Source organism: Primulina tabacum, chromosome 14, assembly GCF_025594145.1.
Source record: "Primulina tabacum isolate GXHZ01 chromosome 14, ASM2559414v2, whole genome shotgun sequence".
In the NCBI taxonomy this organism is placed as follows: Eukaryota; Viridiplantae; Streptophyta; class Magnoliopsida; order Lamiales; family Gesneriaceae; genus Primulina; species Primulina tabacum.
In genome coordinates, this window is record NC_134563.1 from 26,721,124 (window position 1) to 26,741,169 (window position 20,046).

Sequence of the window (20,046 nt, forward strand, 5' to 3'; positions counted from 1 at the left end):
GGGCTGGATTTATGTTGTTTATGGGCTGGTAGGGTGTGATTAAGTTGTGGTAAAAATTTGAGAAAGTTTGGTCAAGTTTCGGGTTAAAACCGGGACCCCGATTTAAGTTTCAAAACGAATCGTAAATTTTACGGAACGGGCTCAAGGTTACGTCAAAGAAATGATTATAATTATGTTTTGATGTGTTTTAATAAGTTTGGTTGGCTTCGGGTCAAAATATTGAGGTCCAGGGATAAAATTGTCAATTATGGTTTTTCGGTTTCCCGAGGCAAAATGGTCATTTTGCACCCGGGTCGAGTTAGCAGTCCTGACAGCTTCCTGATCACCAAAATTGCATGTTTAAAATGTATAATATTTTGAACATGAATTTCTATGAAAATACGAAAATACATTGCATGCTTTATTTTAATGAGATTTACGTACCTAGATGATTTTTATAATTGATGAATATGATGATATATTTTAAAGAATGAGAGTTTATTTGTGACTAATACGAACACAAACACGAACATGTAAGGCCAAGGCTCAATGGATGGGTAATACTGTCGCTGATGTTCCCGCCGCAGGGTACCGCAATTATACGTGGATGGATCCATCGACTAGAGCTGATACAAAAGTCACAACTAATAATCTGAATTCAAAGAAACAAAATGAACATGTATATGTTAATAGGATGAAATATGTTATGGACACGTTATGCTTTGACTTGTTATGTTTAAGTTCATACTTTTAAGATCATGAAATTTATTTTAATTACAGTATTTTTCACTGTTGCATGTTATGTATATGTACTTGTTATAACGATTCAGGTGTGTTGACTCTTTAGACTCACTAGGTTTGAATGATGCAGGTGAGCGCGATGAGTTTGAGACTGGAGATGCCGAAGACTGAGTAGGCGGAGTTGGGAGTATGCACGATGACCCGAGAACCTTGCATTTTTCGGCATTATATGTTTATGGGTCATGGATGAACATTGTTTTTTTATATAAATACATTTATATCTTTTATACGTTGATGATACGACATGATTTGATTGTTGTGTTGAGTTCTTTTCAAACAGCAGTATAGGAATTTGAGGAATTTAGGATTTATTTAACTGCAGTTATTTTTATTCAGTAATTGAATAACTTTTTAATACGCATGGTGGACTGTTTTCATTCGCATACATGTGTATGAGCGTTTTCAAAATTAGCTTGCAAAAAAAATAAAAAATTTCTGGCAGTATTTTAGTAGTAGACGTCTCAGAGAGAGTCACATATGCAAATAAATTTGTTGTTCCACTGACAAAGCCCCTAACAAGACCATTGTTTAAAAAGCATTGCAATTCAATGATAATAAAATCTATGGGTAATTGACTAGAGCAAGTGGGAGATTGTTAATGTAGGTGCCTAGCAAGACAAATTTTTAATTAATCTTTATTGACTCTTATGTTACAAATTGTACTTATTTTAATTATATTTTACGTTTTATACATTCTGATATTTACTTTATTTGTATACCTATACGAGCTGCATAGATAAAGACTTTGAATATACTATGATATACAATATGGTACAATGAGTACATATGACAGTGATCATGAAGCACATTTAAAAGTTACTGTGTATTCTAAATATGCTCCTAGTTGATTCAACCGTATAAAACAAGGATAATTGTCACTCGAGCTAGAGATTAGTATCTATAAGTATCACGTTTAATTGGTAGGAAAATGGAGATTTCTGATCATACATGATGAGTGCTCATATTATGGGTTATTGAAAAACCCTCCCTCGAATTATCAAAATGGTAATTATTTTTCGAGTGGAAAAATTGGTGTTTATGGGTTGTACACTATTATTCCTTATGATGCGGGTCTGGATATCTTATGTTATCAGATGAGTTAATAGCGCATGGAATATGTGGTCATAGTATGATATATGCTTTATGGTAAAGTATTTCCCTAGTTGCTTTATGATCACTCGAAGATACATCACATCGTTATCTAAATTATATGCAGTCATTTATATACCAATGGTTGTAGATTCAATCGAGATATATGAGATGAAGAGTCTGTATTGTTCGTTAATCATAACCTTTTTATTTTTTGCAGGAACTATCAATGATACATATGGAATCATGAGACGATGTTACTAGGAGCTCTTACCATAATTCGATAGGTGAAATTAGAAATGAGTTCTATATTATTATGATCAAATGGTTGATGCATAGAATGAGGCTAATAATGGTAAGCTTGTATAAAGGAAACATGGTGTATCACCAATCGACCATCACTGTGCAATTATTGCACCGCCGCCATTGTTGTGCACTTTTATTTCTCAACGAACAAAATTTCTAACTTCTCTAGAGTGATCTAGAAGTGGAATGAAGTTATTAATCGTATACTTGATTTGATGATCGAAAAAAAGGATATTGATCCAATTGATTGCTCATATGATATTTACAACAAGAGTTATCTCCACTTAACATCCAAAATAGTTGGAGATAATTTAATTAATATCTAAAGATAACAATCGATAAACCCACCGTTGTTGGGGTTAAATTCATACGAGTACCAAAGCATGATTTTGAATGTCAAAACAAAATTTTAAAACTTCCGTTACACATTGGGTACTAGAGAACGATACACAAAAAGAGCAACATAGAGCAAGTATAAAGATTGGAAGCACAAAAAAAAAAGCACTAGTTAAAATGATAAAGGTCTTTGGGGCGACTTGGCCCAGATGGACCGAGAAAAATGTACTTTGGAGGCAGAAAGAGTGATAGAAAATTCAGAGACCACCGCCTACATGATCCTTGTAGAAGGTCACAAAGCCCTTCGGAGGAGGGTGCGGATTTTGGGACCAAAATTTTGTGGCCATTGAGTATTCGTCCCGTTTGGTGTAACCGAGGTATATGATCTAGAGTAAAAGACTACTAGGGAGATCAATATATTATCTGACTATGTCTTGGGTAGCTATTTCCTCGGGAGTCGAGGGTTAAGTTCTTTCGGAGAAAGGCCCTCCAATTTGTCCGAGGATAGAAGATTCTACTTCGAGAATGGCTCGGGAGGGAATTCCTAATTGTGCAGAGGGCTAATGGGACATGTTTGAAGTGGGAGGGGGAAAGATTAAAAAGAAAAACCCAAAGATTAAAAGCTAGAGAAGGTTCGACTTACCGAGATAGAGAAGGCTAGGAAAGTGAGTCTAAGATCAACAATCTTTTTAGGATCTATTCGGGAGATAATCATTGAGCTACAATAGCTCGGTTCTTGAAATATTAAATATCGATGAATTAAATCGAGTTTGGTTTGTTAATCTAGTGGAATACACTTGAAATAATTCTTCTTTGAAACCGATTAAAAGTTTTGTAAAACATTAAAAATATATGAAAGTTGAATGAGTAAAAACATTTTGTTGAAGCATTTTATCAAACACTTGATATGAAATATTTTTGATATTTGAAGAACACGTAAAATGATTCAATAATGCATATTTAAAACAATGAAAATGATAAGTAAATGCAATAAACAAATAGACATGAATTTGTTTATGGATGTTCGGAGATTAACAACTCCTACGTCAGCCCTTCTACTACTTGGGAAGTATTCATTATAAGACTTTGATTCATAAATTTTTTTGTACAAAGCCGATCCAGAAGGGCAGTGTAATGCCCGAGATTCTTGGTGATATGTCTGAAATGATATATATATAGTATGAATAAGAAATGCAAGAACAGAAGGGGAGAAACGACGTTGCAAAACTTGAGTTTATTGGCAAAGTGCCACCGCACCCGCGGTAAGAAACGGACCGCACCCGCGGTTGTAGTTCATGAAATGTGGAAGAGTTACAGTAGCATGAGCGCACCCGCGCTAGGAAGCTACTGCACCCCCGGTTGATGGACAAAGAGTTGGGCATTTTTACAGTAGAGTCACCGCACCCGCGGTCCCAGAGGCAGCGCACCCGCGGTGTATGGCCAATAGGGTATGAGATTTGCTACTGGAGGGTAACCGCACCCGCGGTGCTAGACAGACCGCAACCGCGGTGTTGCTACATTGAGGTCACCGCACCCGCGGTATAAAAGTGAGCGCACCCACGGTCCAATCTTCTGGAAAAATTGATGTATATCAGTACACTGAGCGCACCCGCGGTGCAAAAGTGAGCGCACCCGCGGTGTGACGTGCAGCATGAAAAATAAGCCACGTTTCCTGGTGTTGCATTCAATATATATATATAAGAATTACACGTCTTCCCCTCACAAATTCAGAAAAGGGTCGAAGCTTTTGAGAAGAAAATCCTTGCGCCTTTTAGATTGTGATTGTGAAAGATCCGTCCGTTAGAATTTTAATCCGACTTCAGTACTGCGTTCCTATCGACGTAGGCTACAACTGGACGTAAGTTTTGTTACATTTAAATACGATTTGAAATTACGATATTGTAAGAATTGAACATGAATCATATATGGTGTTTTTGATACAGTAGACATCGTATATTTGAAGTCAGATTAAAGAACATACTGCTTATGTAATTGTTATGATTTTCGGAGTCGATTTGATTGAGATTCGTTATGAGATTTGTATTATCGTTGAAATTACGAGTTGTATTGATATTGATTATGAGCTCTGGTATTATATCTGTGATGTTGAGATTGACGGGGTTAGCGAGACTGTATTGTTATGCCGTCGAGATATCAGTTGATTTAGATTGATCAGATTCAGTAATGAATTCGATTGTATCATGATATCGTTGATATGGATCAGATTATGTTTAATTTGAGTTTTGATCAGAACAGGTTTTGAATTGAGTTGTGTATTGATATATATACTCCTCCATATTGTCATTTCAGATTGATTGACATTGACAGATTCAGATTCCAGACTTTGACTTCGACAGACCGACGGAAAGAAAGGTATAAATCGATGTGAATTGGGAGATCGACTGGAGTTAGATTTAACTCGAGTTTCCCTAAACCACATACTTGTATGTTATTGTTTTCATACCTTTGTATGCTTTGTTTGAGTATGTTGATTTTATTGATGTGTATAAAAGCAGTGGATAGCAGATAGCTATTGAGGGAGAGTCACTGACAGAGGGGCTAGGTTTTGACAGAGCGATCACTGGCCCATTGCACATTGTCAGAATAGGATTGGCAGACATGCCAAGTCTTTGGCAGATCTGCCAAGACATTGGACGTTTGGTGTATCGATGTGCTTAAGAGATAGAGCAGCCCTTATTGCAGACTATTCGATACAGATCAGACCAAAGTCCAGGAATAGGGACGTATCAATTACAACCACCACGAACGTAAGAGATAGGTGGGAGACTTGTTACATTCTTATTCAGACCGGGATCCCTAGATGAGAGATTGAGTCGGAGTCTTAGAATCACAGATTGTGATTCAGAGTTTATATTGATTCATATTTCTTAGGTGATACATGTTCAGAGTATGAATTACTGTTTGATATTAATTTATGATTTCAGATTATGATACATGTCTTGATATCTATTTCATGCTTTTATATATGTTGTTATATGAAATGCATATATACATGATTTATACTGGGATTTATTCTCACCGGAGTTATCCGGCTGTTGTCTTGTTTGTATGTGTGCATGACAACAGGTGGGACAGGATCAGGGTCGAGAAGATGATGAGAGATCGAGATTAGAGTGGTGATTCCGGACTTTGATGTAGATAGGTTTCATTACTTGATTGTAGTAGTTGAACCTTAATTTGGAACTAGAATGCATGTTGTACAAAACTTGTAGTTTTATACTGTTTGTATATTAGATTAATCCCATTACGTTCCGCAGTTTAAAGAAAAAATTTTATGGCCCTAATTACTTGATTAGTAAATTGATCTTAATAATGATTAAGAAGATAATTAGCGTCCGGGTCCCCACAACAGGTGGTATCAGAGCGATAGATCCTTTAGATTGAGATAAAAGATAGAATGAGCGGGGTAGATTGAGTTTTCTTTCCTTGCTCGTGATTGCTAGCATGATTTATTGCTTTAATACTTGATTTCCTAAATATCTGAATTAATTTGATAATATATATGATTGAGAATGAATCAGACCCGATTCTTGATCAGCTGTAAGATGATCGGAGGAGGATTGAAACAGAACTGTTATATCTGGTTACTGATGATTTTGATAATCAGATTTATCTCCTCGAGGAATCACAGAACAGAGAAGTATCTTGATTGATCAGATGGATGTGTCGGAAACTCTGATGGAAACGCAGTTACAGAGGTTCCAGTCATTTCAACTGCCGATTTTAAGGAGTACTGAGACGTTTATTGATTGCGAAAGTTGGCTAGATGATATAGAGATACTGTTTGATTCACTTGAGTATCCAGAGGACCGAAGAGTTAAACTGATTGGACATCAGTTATGGGAAGTCGCAAAGAGCTGGTGGATTGCAACCAATGAAGTCTTAGAACAACGTGGTACAGTGATTTCTTGGAAGATCTTCAAAGTTGAATTCTATCGAAGGTTTTTCCTAGCTTCGTACCGAGAGGACAAGAAGGCAGAATTTGAAAATTTGAAACAGGGTCAACTAAACATTGCAGAATATGTTGCCCACTTTTCTACTTTGCTACGTTTTGCTCCTCACGTGGCTGAGAATGATGAAGCTGTGATTGATCGTTTCATCAGGGGATTGAATCCCGAGATATTGACATTGATAAGTGTGAGCCGACCCTATAACTTTATTGATATGTTGAGTAAAGCTAAGAGAGCCGAAGCTAGTCTGATGAGACGGAAAGGAGCTTCGTTTGTACTTCCAACATTGAGACCACATCAACCACCTCTCAGACTTGAGATTGGTGGCAGCAGTGGTGGAAAGAAAGATTATTTGGAAGCCAGAGGAAGACAGTTCAAGAGGTCTGGCAGCAGTTTGTCTGATTCCAGTGGTTCTAGCCAGAGTTATACTGGAGTTTATTACAGCGCTTGCGGAGGAAGACATCCCACAGAGCAATGCCAAGGAGTACTTGGTAGTTGCAACATTTGCAAACAGCAAGGACAGTATGTCCACAAAGAGATTCCCGAAGAATCCAGGGAATAGAAGCATCTGGTGACAGTGACCGAAGAACAGACCCTCGATGCACTTGATGATATAGTGACAGGTAGTTATTCTTTATGAGTATCCTGTATTGGGATTGATAGATACTAGTGCATCCTATACGTTATTTTTGAACGAATTGCATTGATTTATGTATTATTTGTTGAGTACTTATCTGCTGTAGTAGTTTAGCTCTTCAGTTGTGGGAACCGATGTGATATCAGTAAATTCTGTAAGCATCGTATACTACAGTGGGGGTGAGAATGAGATTGAGTTAGCTGGTATTGTACTTGTGTGTCTGAGTATGACTGCATTACTGATATGGCTATGCTGATCAAGTACAGAGTTACCATAAACGGATTTTAGAAGATGGTAAGATTCGGACCTGAAATGGCCGAAGAATGAATATAGTACGGTAAGGATTCTAGATTTAGAATTCCTTTGATATCCGTGTTAATTATGATTTGAGTATTACCGAAAGGAGCAGAGGGACTCCTTATGTATTCAGTTGTTGAATATTTGAAGACGGTATTGAATATTTTGAAAACTGAGATATGGTATACAGAAACTGTTAAAATGTGAATTTTGATTGAGACAAGTTATATTCAGGGCTTGTTATATTCAAAGATGATATATCTGTTGATCTTAGCGGAGTGAGATCGTGATTAATTGGTCAAAATTGACGTCAGTGTTAGATATTGGCAGTTCTAGGAGTATTAGCAGGCTATTATCTATCACTGATGTTCTGAATTTGATTTGATATTTCAGTTGTTCAGAATGAATATTTGAAACAGATGGTAGACTGTAGAAATTTGATATTGTGCCAGTTGAATCAGAACTGATTTTGAGAATTAAAGCGAATCAGAAAGTTAATCAGAATGTTCAGAAATTGATATCGATAGTTGGAGCGGGGTATCAATCAGAATATCAGGTATGTGGTACTGTATAGTATGAGAATGATTATCGTATGATGTCAAATGTGTCAGATTTGCACGACAGAATTTGATATCGATAGGCAGAACCGAATACCAGGTAGGTATTTTTTTTAATTTATATTATTAACTGATTTTTTTGTACCAAATAGTTCGAATCTGAAATGACAGATAGTGTCAAAAACACACAATAGTGGATTCAGTTTTCATGTTGCTGAATGAGAATGTATGATATTCGAACAGATAGTTTTGACATAGACAGATTAAATCAGTGGTGACAGAATTTGTACTGAAATGTTGACAGAATTTGTACTGAAATGTCTGAATCGCCAATAAATGAAGATAGAAAGATAGAAATCAGAAGATTTATTACATAATTGGTATATTTCTGACTAGACATGGGGAGTATAATTCGATGAATTTCGTAAGGAGATCACTATAATACTTTCCAGATTGTGATATAATATGATTGTGACTGACAGATTGTTCAATCTATATCTATTAGTTTGTACAAGATGACGTACAAACATGATCAGATGACAAAGATCGATGTCAAAAAAATGGTCAGATTGACCAGAATGTGAAATAGATTATATCAGATTGTGAATTTTGATTGAGTTTGTAATTGTGGCAGAACATACCATGAACTCATTCATATATTATCCACCGACTGACAGATAGCCAGAGTGTACTACACGGATATTATGAGATATCCAGAGAGCTGCAGTGCTGGATGCTAGCACCAGTTGATATGACATATTGTCGTTGTGTGAATTATTGTACGATAATAGTTATCAGATAACCAGATGGATAATGAAATAGTTATAGACGATATATTGTACAGTGAATACTGCTGATGTCTTTGATATAAGAATAATATCTCGGAGATACCTGAGATAGGATCTGATACGGTCAGAGATATGACAAAGAAAATGTAGCTAATTCAGAAGAGAATAAAGATAGCTCAGACCAGACAGACTTAATATGCCAACGTCGGATGGTGACGATTGGTATTTGGGGCCGAAGATTTAATATATCCTTGACTGGGATAAACAGATTTGATAACAGTTGATGATATTGATTTGGTATGAGCTCTTGATTGGTATATACGGATGTTGTATAGCCAGTATTTTTCGATTGATTCGATTAAAATGATTTCGAGTGGTATTATGATTTTATGCTTCTTGAATGACTACTCCGGTCTGGAATTAGAGATCCGTGAAAGGAAGAAAATTTAGAACGAAGAATATTCTACTGTTGCATATACAGTAAAGTCGTCGGGGCATTAGAAATATTCCTTGAAAGACAGAATATGATATGAGATTGAGATTTCAGGATGATTTCATTGAGATGAGTTTTACCTATTTTATACGTTTTGTTTTGATAGCTGAAGTGATTACCTGTGATTTCGAGGACGAAATCGTATCTAAGAGGGGGAGAAATGTAATGCCCGAGATTCTTGGTGATATGTCTGAATTGATATATATATAGTATGAATAAGAAATGCAAGAACAGAAGGGGAGAAACGACGTTGCAAAACTTGAGTTTATTGGCAAAGTGCCACCGCACCCGCGGCAAGAAACGGACCGCACCCGCGGTTGTAGTTCATGAAATGTGGAAGAGTTACAGTAGCATGAGCGCACCCGCGCTAGGAAGCTACTGCACCCGCGGTTGATGGACAGAGAGTTGGGAATTTTTACAGTAGGATCACCGCACCCGCGGTCCCAGAGGCAGCGCACCCGCGGTGTATGGCCAGTAGGGTATGAGATTTGCTACTTGAGGGTAACCGCACCCGCGGTGCTAGACTGATCGCAACCGCGGTGTTGCTACATTGAGGTCACCGCACCCGCGGTATAAAAGTGAGCACACCCACGGTCCAAGCTTCTGGAAAAATTGATGTATATCAGTACACTGAGCGCACCCGCGGTGCAAAAGTGAGCGCACCCGCGGTGTGACGTGCAGCATGAAAAATAAGCCACGTTTCCTGGTGTTTTATGCAATATATATATAAGAATTACACGTCTTCCCCTCACAAATTCAGAAAAGAGTCGAAGCTTTTGAGAAGAAAATCCTTGCGCCTTTTAGATTGTGATTGTGATTGTGAAAGATCCGTCCGTTAGAATTTTAATCCGACTTCAGTACTGCGTTCCTATCGACGTAGGCTACAACTGGACGTAAGTTTTGTTACGTTTAAATACGATTTGAAATTACGATATTGTAAGAATTGAACATGAATCATATATGGTGTTTTGATACAGTAGACATCGTATATTTGAAGTCAGATTAAAGAACAGACTGCTTATGAAATTGTTATGATTTTCGGAGTCGATTTGATTGAGATTCGGTATGAGATTTGTATTATCGTTGAAATTACGAGTTGTATTGATATTCATTATGAGCTCTGGTATTATATCTGTGATGTTGAGATTGACGGGGTTAGCGAGACTGTATTGTTATGCCGTCGAGACATCAGTTGATTTAGATTGATCAGATTCAGTAATGAATTCGATTGTATCATGATATCGTTGATATGGATCAGGTTATGTTTAACTTGAGTATTGATCAGAACAGGTTTTGAATTGAGTTGTGTATTGATATATATACTCCTCGATATTGTCATTTCAGATTGATTGACATTGACAGATTTAGATTCCAGACTTTGACTTCGACAGACCGACGGAAAGAAAGGTATAAATCGATGTGAATTGGGAGATCGACTGGAGTTAGATTTAACTCGAGTTTCCCTAAACCACATACTTGTATGTTATTGTTTTCATACCTTTGTATGCTTTGTTTGAGTATGCTGATTTTATTGATGTGTATAAAAGCAGTGGATAGCAGATAGCTATTGAGGGAGAGTCACTGACAGAGGGGCTAGGTTTTGACAGAGCGATCACTGGCCCATTGCACATTGTCAGAATAGGATTGGCAGACATGCCAAGTCTTTGGCAGATCTGCCAAGACATTGGACGTTTGGTGTATCGATGTGCTTAAGAGACAGAGCAGCCCTTATTGCAGACTATTCGATACAGATCAGACCAAAGTCTAGGAATAGGGACGTATCAATTACAACCACCACGAACGTAAGAGATAGGTGGGAGACTTGTTACGTTCTTATTCAGACCGGGATCCCTAGATGAGAGATTGAGTCAGAGTCTTAGAATCACAGAGTGTGATTCAGAGTTTATATTGATTCATATTTCTTAGGTGATACATGTTCAGAGTATGAATTACTGTTTGATATCAATTTATGATTTCAGATTATGATACATGTCTTGATATCTATTTCATGCTTTTATATTTGCTGTTATATGAAATGCATGTATACATGATTTATACTGGGATTTATTCTCACCGGAGTTATCCGGCTGTTGTCTTGTTTGTATGTGTGCATGACAACAGGTGGGACAGGATCAGGGTCGAGAAGATGATGAGAGATCGAGATTAGAGTGGTGATTCCGGACTTTGATGTAGATAGGTTTCATTACTTGATTGTAGTAGTTGAACCTTAATTTGGAACTAGAATGCATGTTGTACAAAACTTGTAGCTTTATACTGTTTGTATATTAGATTAATCACATTACGTTCCGCAGTTTAAAGAAAAAATTTTATGGCCCTAATTACTTGATTAGTAAATTGATCCTAATAACGATTAAGAAGATAATTAGCGCCCGATTCCCCACAGGCAGCACCTAACTAGAACTCATAGCACTCAAGATTACTGACGACACCTCACAATTAGCATATTGTTTAATATCTCATATGAAAAGATTAAAAACACATTGTTTTACGTCTTTCTGTGAAGATTCATTCATCTAATATTTGAAGTTCTCTTGTATATGTGTGAGAAATTTATCATTTACAATTTACATTTCAATTTTATTCTCACACAAGGGCTTGTGCTCTCAACTAACAGATTTCTTCCTGCTAACTGCTCAAGTTTTGAATCTCATTCCAAAGCTTTTTTTTTTAATCTTCAAGATGTTGTATTTATAGACCACAACAATGATATATATATTTCATAAGAATATGACCTTTTGAAAAATTTCTGTACTGTTTTTGAAATTGCAACGGTCAAATTGACTTTGCAGGACATTTTCGCGAGCCTAAACTGATCATTCAGTTTTGATCCTGGTCAACTGGTTCAGTTTGGTCAACCCTTCAATTGCTAGACTGGTTCAGTTCTGGTCTGGTCAACTGGTTCAGTTCTGGTTTGTTGGTAAACTGAAACTGCTCAACTGAACCAAATTGATGATGTATATTGAAATCATCCTTGCTGAACTGCGGAACCAGTAGATTCGTCATCGTTTATCATTATCTTAAACACCGATTCAGATTTTGACTTGTGAATATGAGTTGTAAATCATATTCTTAGCTTCAGAACGCATATTGAATTGTTTCATTTGGATAAACAAGTCGATCAGAGTGACCAAAACACCGCAAATACTTATGCCCAACTGATTGTTGTTTTCGTGCAATCAGTTTGATCTTTCAGCTGTCAGTTGGGCCTAGATAACATCCGATTTAGCCCAAGTGACGTGAATTATGACTCACACCAAATTGGATTTCCGTTCAGTCGAATTGGCGTCTGGTCATTTTGATTACCGAACTGTGAGATATCATCGAAATTCCGCAGCTTGCCAGATTTTCAGCTTAGCTAAATTCGAGTTTCAACTTCCATATTGAGTTAAAAACTTCACACTCGAGTAAATATATTAGAAACACAATAATAAGTTTTGTTATTATCAAAATGAATATCCTTTGGGAATATGAGAACTCCTATAGATATATGGGTTCTTCAATTGGAAAGTAGGCAATTCTTTGGAAAGTAGGCAATTCTTTGTATTTCAATTCTCTTTATTATATATTTTTTATTATTTAACTTGAGCGTAGAAGGAGATACGTCAGAGGCCACCTCAGACACCCTTTAATGTTTTTCTTCATTATATCAGGCGTGTTTGGGTAACTAGTTAGTGCCTCAGCTTTTTCCTTATAATCGTCAACTCACCTCTTTCTTTACAAAATATACACCTTATTTTTTATTGAGAATAATCATAATAATAATAAAAATTGTTGTATGATTTAAAAGCATTTTTAATGTCACATATCTGTGTAGATTTTTTTTTTGGATTGCTTAGATTGAATTAAGATGTTGTCACTCGTCATTTTGTTTGATGTGACTGAAACCAAAATATATTTAAGATCATAATGGACTGATTGTTTTGGCTGGGATTGAGATAGACTTGACTTAGAATATGGAAATATTAAATTTTTGTGCATTAATTAATAATACTTGACCAATCTCAATAGATCTTAAGGGGTTAACTTAGAAAAGTTAAGCAAGGAACATATGTTCAAAACCCGTGCCTTGACCTTACAAATTTTTTAAAAAGTGGCAATCGTATTATATAACTTATTAGTAAAAAAATCGTATTGGTTTGATAAATACTCGTTACATATTTAATTAATATAAATATATATATATATATGTCTTATGAATATATTTTTTTGAGGTACAACGGGTAAACTCTTGGACTTAACATAGTAGTATGTAACTCACACTAGTCATATAAATCGTACTATACAAGCCTTGTATGATAGACTCAATCGAAAAATTGTTGATAGGAAGAATTGAATTCGTAATTATTTAACATCACATTTACCTACTTTTTTTTTTACTGGAACATCGCATGATTAACTATTGTTGCATGTAATATTGCATCTATGCCAAGCTTTTCTTTTTTCTCTTTTGCTAGTTTCTAAAATACACAATGAAAAAACGTATGGAGGTTTGAAAATAATATGTTCAGCAAATAAGGTTTAGAAATTAAAGGGGAAAATGATTAGTTAAGTAAAACCTACAAAATAAATAAATAATGAGTTAATTTCCTTTTAGTTTAATTTGTTTATATTTGATTCATTATTGTTTAATAACCTTTCGGTTTTAAATAATAATGATAATTTCAATTGGCGTCAAATATTTCTAAACCAACGAGTAAAAAAAAAATACTGTCAGATAATTAATTTTTTTTACAAATTTATTTGAGTTTTATTTATTGGAAATGATTTATTTGAGCTTTTACTTGTAAGAAGTTTCCGATTCTTGTTGTGTTTGAATTATTATGCAGGAACCTATTCGGACTTAATTTTAGGTTGTATTTGGAATATTCAAGAGTTTGAAATTGGTGGTTTTCGAAATTTTCATTCAAATTATTTATTTATGTTTTGATAAAAAAATTAAATTATGAAATTCAAAAAAAATTAATGTATTTTACGTTGCACTTTAAAATGAGAAATTTAACAACCAAGTATGTTATTTTAAATTTATGAATTTCAAATGATGAGATTTCAATTTTTTTCATAAAATAATATTTATTAACCATAATGCAAGCGGATGATTTATATATTCAATTTTATAGGAGTAGGTCTCTTGTTAGACGGCCTCACGAATTTTTATCTGTGAGACGGGTCAAACTACCGATATTCACAATAAAAAGTAATATTCTTACCATAAAAAGTAATAATTTTTCATGATGATCCAAATAAGAGATTCTCTCACAAAATACGACCCGTGAGATCGTCTCACACAATTTTTTACCATTTTATAGATACAATTTAAGATTTTATCTTTGTCATTTAAAAATATAGAATTTAACGTCGGATTAAAAAGTAAAAGGACCACCTGACTTCGCTCAAATCTCTTTAGACTCAGCGTGCCATTCACGACAAATCCATATATGCGCACATACATTGGATACAAATTTAAAATATATATGTTTATATCTCAGCCGCCTTCACTTTCATATATTTGACCCACTACAAAACCGCAAATTCCGAAGCCTTTACAGATCCCAGCTCCTCCATTATTATTACTCAGTTTTCTCTTCTCCCATGGAGAATATTTATCCGACCATGTTTCAATCTTCATGTTCGAACCCTCAAAATTCCCATTTCTCCTTATTTAACATAGCCAATTCCCATGAACAAGATCAAGAATTCCCGGATCACAAGCCCTATAACGATAATGGATACATGGGGTTGATTGCAAGCATGGATACTAGTGCTGCTCCAAGCTCAGGCTTCAGCAATATTCCTAACGCAGTGGAAAGCGAAGATAAATCAAGCAAGAAAAAGGGCGAGAAAAAGTCGAGGAAACCCAGGTTCGCTTTTCAGACGAGAAGCCAGGTTGATATACTCGATGACGGGTATAGATGGAGGAAATATGGCCAAAAAGCAGTGAAGAACAACAAATTCCCAAGGTTCGTCAATTTACATATATATATATATAATTTTGATATGCTGCACACCTATCGTGCACACCTATTATAGCATATCAAAACTATATATATATATATATATATTTATATATGCTTCGATTTAATTTGTCTGGTTCGTTAATCGTGGAAACATCAGTCTGAACTTTTTAGTGGCTAGCTAAGACGTTAGTTAGTATGATTCGAGGCGGCTAGGGTTGGTTGAACTCTACCCATTTAAGTTGAATAAAGATCGATATATCCTCAGCTTTAAATTAATTGAAAATCACACCCAAATATCGATCACTAATTAGATTCTACATGTATTACTACATGTAGAAACTTAATTAGATTTCTTAATTACTATATACATATATAGAGATATATTATACGCAGGGGTTCGTTATATATCCTAACCTCGAGTTTATGTTTCAAATTAATTAGTATTGTCAGGGTTAGTCAACAGTACTTGACAATTAATATACATAATGTAGAGTAATTAATTTGGCTAAAATGGATCGATCTCTTAGAACGGCATGAAATCACTCTTTATTATTATTAAAAGGAAAACCACGTTAGGAAGCATGAAAATTGGAAATAGCTGCAAACCCCAATTTATAATACACATATCAAAGTTATCAAGTGGTACCAGCGCCGTAGTAATTCACTAATTTGATTTGATATATGCTAAATCATTTGTAATATAAGAACCGAACCCAACTATTGATTGCATGTTCTTTTTCTTCATGCATGATATCATCAACAACTATGTGAAATATTACATTTTTTGTCATGTTATTTGTATTGGTATATCGTTTTCTCGCATCCAAGATATATCGAAAATTTAAAATTTTAATTTTTGACATTGAAAAATTGTTTGGGCTTTGTATCGCTCTAAACATATTCATATGGCGTTTATTGAATATACATTTAGTGTTTTAACGCTTGGCTCCAACTATTTCGGATTTTAAACGGATATAGTTCTTTTTATATATTCCTAAGAATAATCAACTGGATTCATTGTTCTTCAATCTTTAACAATTAGGTCAACAATTGAAAGCTATATATGTTCATCGTCTATAACGCAATAGAAATCTAGATGAAATTTGCGTTGAGAATCAATAGTTGGAAAACGGTGGCAATCCGGCAATGTCAGCGTGTTTTGGTTGTGAGATTGGTTGGTCGATTTCTTGGTCAACCGAGGAGGTGGCCGAATGGTTAGGTTGAGAGGACATATAAAATTTTTTGTGTGCAAATTTAACATGTAATGTCATATTTATAGAGTAGGTATCTTGTGAGAGGGTTTCACAAATATATTTATGTGACACTGATCAAACTGATTCATATTTAAAACGAAATGTAATAATTTTAGCATAAAATATAATATATTTTCATGAATTGAGTTGGATTGGATATCTGTTTCACAGAATTGATTTGTGAGACGATCTCGCAAGAGCTTTTGTGATATTTATAAATTTCATGGATGATGAAGAATCTCATTAGGATTCTTACTAGTATTTTTGACCAATTACAACAATTACTAATAGGTGTTTCAGTTGTATGCTCTAGCCAACCAATCAAAACTTTTATTAATAGTTTTATCTAACTAAAACATTATCTAGATAATGTAATCATATGTATATTATTTAAATTATGTAGATCATAATAAAAATAATATGATCTCATCTAATTATAGTTTGACTATGATGCTCCAATATGAGTCAAAACTCTTTCAGGGTGTTTTGTCTAACTATGACACCTAATAGTTATTATTTTACTAGGATACTCTTTGTCTAATCCTTCAAACAATATATGATCATAGTTTCATCATAATCTCGCACCAGTGTGACGAGGGTACAAGCTCGTTATAACAATATAAAGTCAAACTTTTTGAAACACCAACGAGTCAAATTCAACTATTGAAAAGTCAATTTTTCACTAAATCAGTTTTGGCAACTGCCAATTCTGGATCTACTTCACAAAAATTCTAGCACTTGCACTCTCTTCACCAAATTAGCAGTTATGCTAACTCTTACAACTTCAAAATATGAAATCCACTTATAACCACTACCTTTATAAGTCATATATGTTTGATATCCATTAAACTCAGTCATCATATAACACTAATTGAATTTGACTAACTCAACGGGTACAAAATTCAGTACTTGTATGATCCTCAATTTTTCAAGGTTAATGCTATCTGTTGGTCTGCAAGAATCAGTAGGTTATAGTCAGCGTACAGTGTGAACTCTTCATCTTATATATCACGATCGAATCTAAAACTTTTTGTTTATTGGGGGTTGCATGTTAATTTTATAATGACGTGATGTATCTTTGAGTAATCATTGCATCATCATATGTGTAACAAGGGAACCACTTTACCTTAAAGCACATTTCTTACTATCGCAAGAAATTGCTTGGACTATTAACTCATCAAATCACATAAAATTTCTGCCCACAATGCAACGGCTCCTACATGTTTCGTAACTACGCTAACCTTGCCCCTAATGACCCTCGTGGAGCCAGTAAACTTGTCAAAGTATAGCACTAGTACGTAGATCCTCTATGTTGTCTCAGGTCAAATGACTAATGATGTATAATAATAACCGTAAGCTTATTCACTTGATAAATGATAACCACTTGAAAAGTTCGAGGGATGATTGTTCAATGAGTCATCATATGAGCACTCATCATGTATGATTGGACATCTCCATGTCTCTTCCAATGAAACATGGTACAACATCACAGATGATGATCTTGAGCTCGAATGATCATTATCCTTATCTTAAGTGGTTGAATCGATTAAGAACAAGTTTAGAAAATACAGTAACTTTTAAAAGAGTATGGTCGTCGTGACTTGAACGACCTCATCGTACCACATTATATTCAAAGTTTTTATATATGCGTGCGTATACAGATAAGGTGAATGCTAAAAGTGAATGCTAAAATATATTAAAACATAAGATATTATTAAAATAAATATTATTTATTACACAAGAGTAAATAAAACACAATCCACAAGTTGGTTTGTTGGCCACCTACTATAACAATTTACATGCTCATTATTTTTAGCCTTTTTTCATTGATGTGAGATCATGATATTGGAAAATGATGATGTAACATAAAAATTAATGGCCTGGTGCCTGAAATTATTGATGTGGCATCGGATTAATGACATGTTGGATATCACGTCTGCACTTCAATGAAAAACGACTAAAATTGAAAAAAATACAAATTAGTTGACTAAAATCATGAATTGATCTACAATATATAGAACTAAAAATAAAAAAAATATGTGCAAATTATATGACAAAAAAATAATTTTTTACAACTTACGAAGACTGGTCTACCTCCTAGCTAACTAATCAATCGAGTCGTGTAGCTCCCCAACTTCGGGGTGACCTTAGGTGGTAGAGTAATTTACACGTTTGGTGTCTATACAACAATTCCAGCATTTTTGTGGCGTTTTGGGATTACTCCCCTAAAGCCAAAAAAAGGTTTATTAATAACGCAATTTATTGATTGTTTTTCCCATGCAAACTAAAGTTACTTCTTCGTCTATATATTCCAGAAGCTATTACAAGTGCACGCATCAAAACTGCAACGTGAAAAAGCAAGTTCAAAGGCTGTCTAAAGATGAAGGAGTTGTGGTGACAACGTACGAAGGGGTACACTCACATTCAATAGACAAACCTACCGATAATTTTGAGCACATTCTTAGTCAGATGCAAATTTACACTTCCATTTAAGTTCATGCATAGTGTTATACAATATATATATATATATATATCATACACCCGATCAAGGGGGCAAGAAACTGTCTGAAAAGGAAAAAAAATACAGCTTTTTATGTAATGTTATGTACAATATATGCATAGTGTTATACAATATATATATATATATATATATATATATTGTTTTAAATAAAATTGTACCTCATGATATGTACACACATGGAGTTAGACTTAGATCCTCAAATGAAATTGTCAAATGTTATACTTCAACTATTTTTCTTGGTTGTTTCTTATTCATTTGCTCATTTCACTTGTGTACACACATATATCAATCGGGGGACCTATTTCTGGTCCATATATGAGTTTAAACTATGAACAACACCATATGTACGTAAAAGGGAAAAAAACCTATGCTGGCATATCTATGCAAATTCTTATTATGCATGTTAAATATGAGATTTATTCATTTATAAATATTTATTATACAAAAATTAAACGAGGGACTATTATCTGTATACTTCATATAGAATTAGTTAACCTTACCAGATCAATTTGGCGGACTTAAATATGGATAGTATTTTTATATATATATATATATATATATATATATATATAAATAAATATTTACAAGTTTTACGTATATAAATCCAGAGATATTTAGGTCAATTAACCCTCGGCATCGCCATATTAACTCCGATCTCAACCTATAGTTTCCTTTTATATATATATAAGCATATAAACGATTCAAGAGAATGACTTAAAAGCTCAAGGGATTGGCGAAGAGGTCGGAGTTTTGGACTAATCTTATGTACCTAAAAGCCCAATCAAATGAAAAGGTTAAAATTAGAGGGAACCTTTCCTGGAATCCTCGAATTTATTTTAATGTTCTTTTCTTTTTCACAAACATTTGTGACTCTAAGTTGATTTTTAAAATATATTTCATGTTTCAGATCTATTTCAATTGAAAAATTAATAAGCCAAAATCAGGGATTGAAATTATGAAAATATAATTTATCATTCAACGATAAATATAAATATATAATCAAATACTATTATATCAAATCAATATAGTGGAAAAATAGTTGA

At 34.5% G+C, this 20,046-nt stretch overlaps 1 protein-coding gene across 1 annotated transcript; it reads left to right on the top strand.

Moving 5' to 3' along the window:
• Positions 1–14,765: 14,765 nt before the first annotated feature.
• On the top strand, positions 14,766–19,233 carry LOC142525629 (putative WRKY transcription factor 75). Its single transcript, XM_075629958.1, has 2 exons — positions 14,766–15,232; positions 18,798–19,233. The coding sequence occupies exons 1-2, from the start codon at positions 14,865–14,867 to the stop codon at positions 18,973–18,975; spliced, it is 546 nt and encodes a 181-aa protein (XP_075486073.1). The 5' UTR covers positions 14,766–14,864; the 3' UTR covers positions 18,976–19,233.
• The last annotated feature ends 813 nt before the right edge of the window (positions 19,234–20,046 follow it).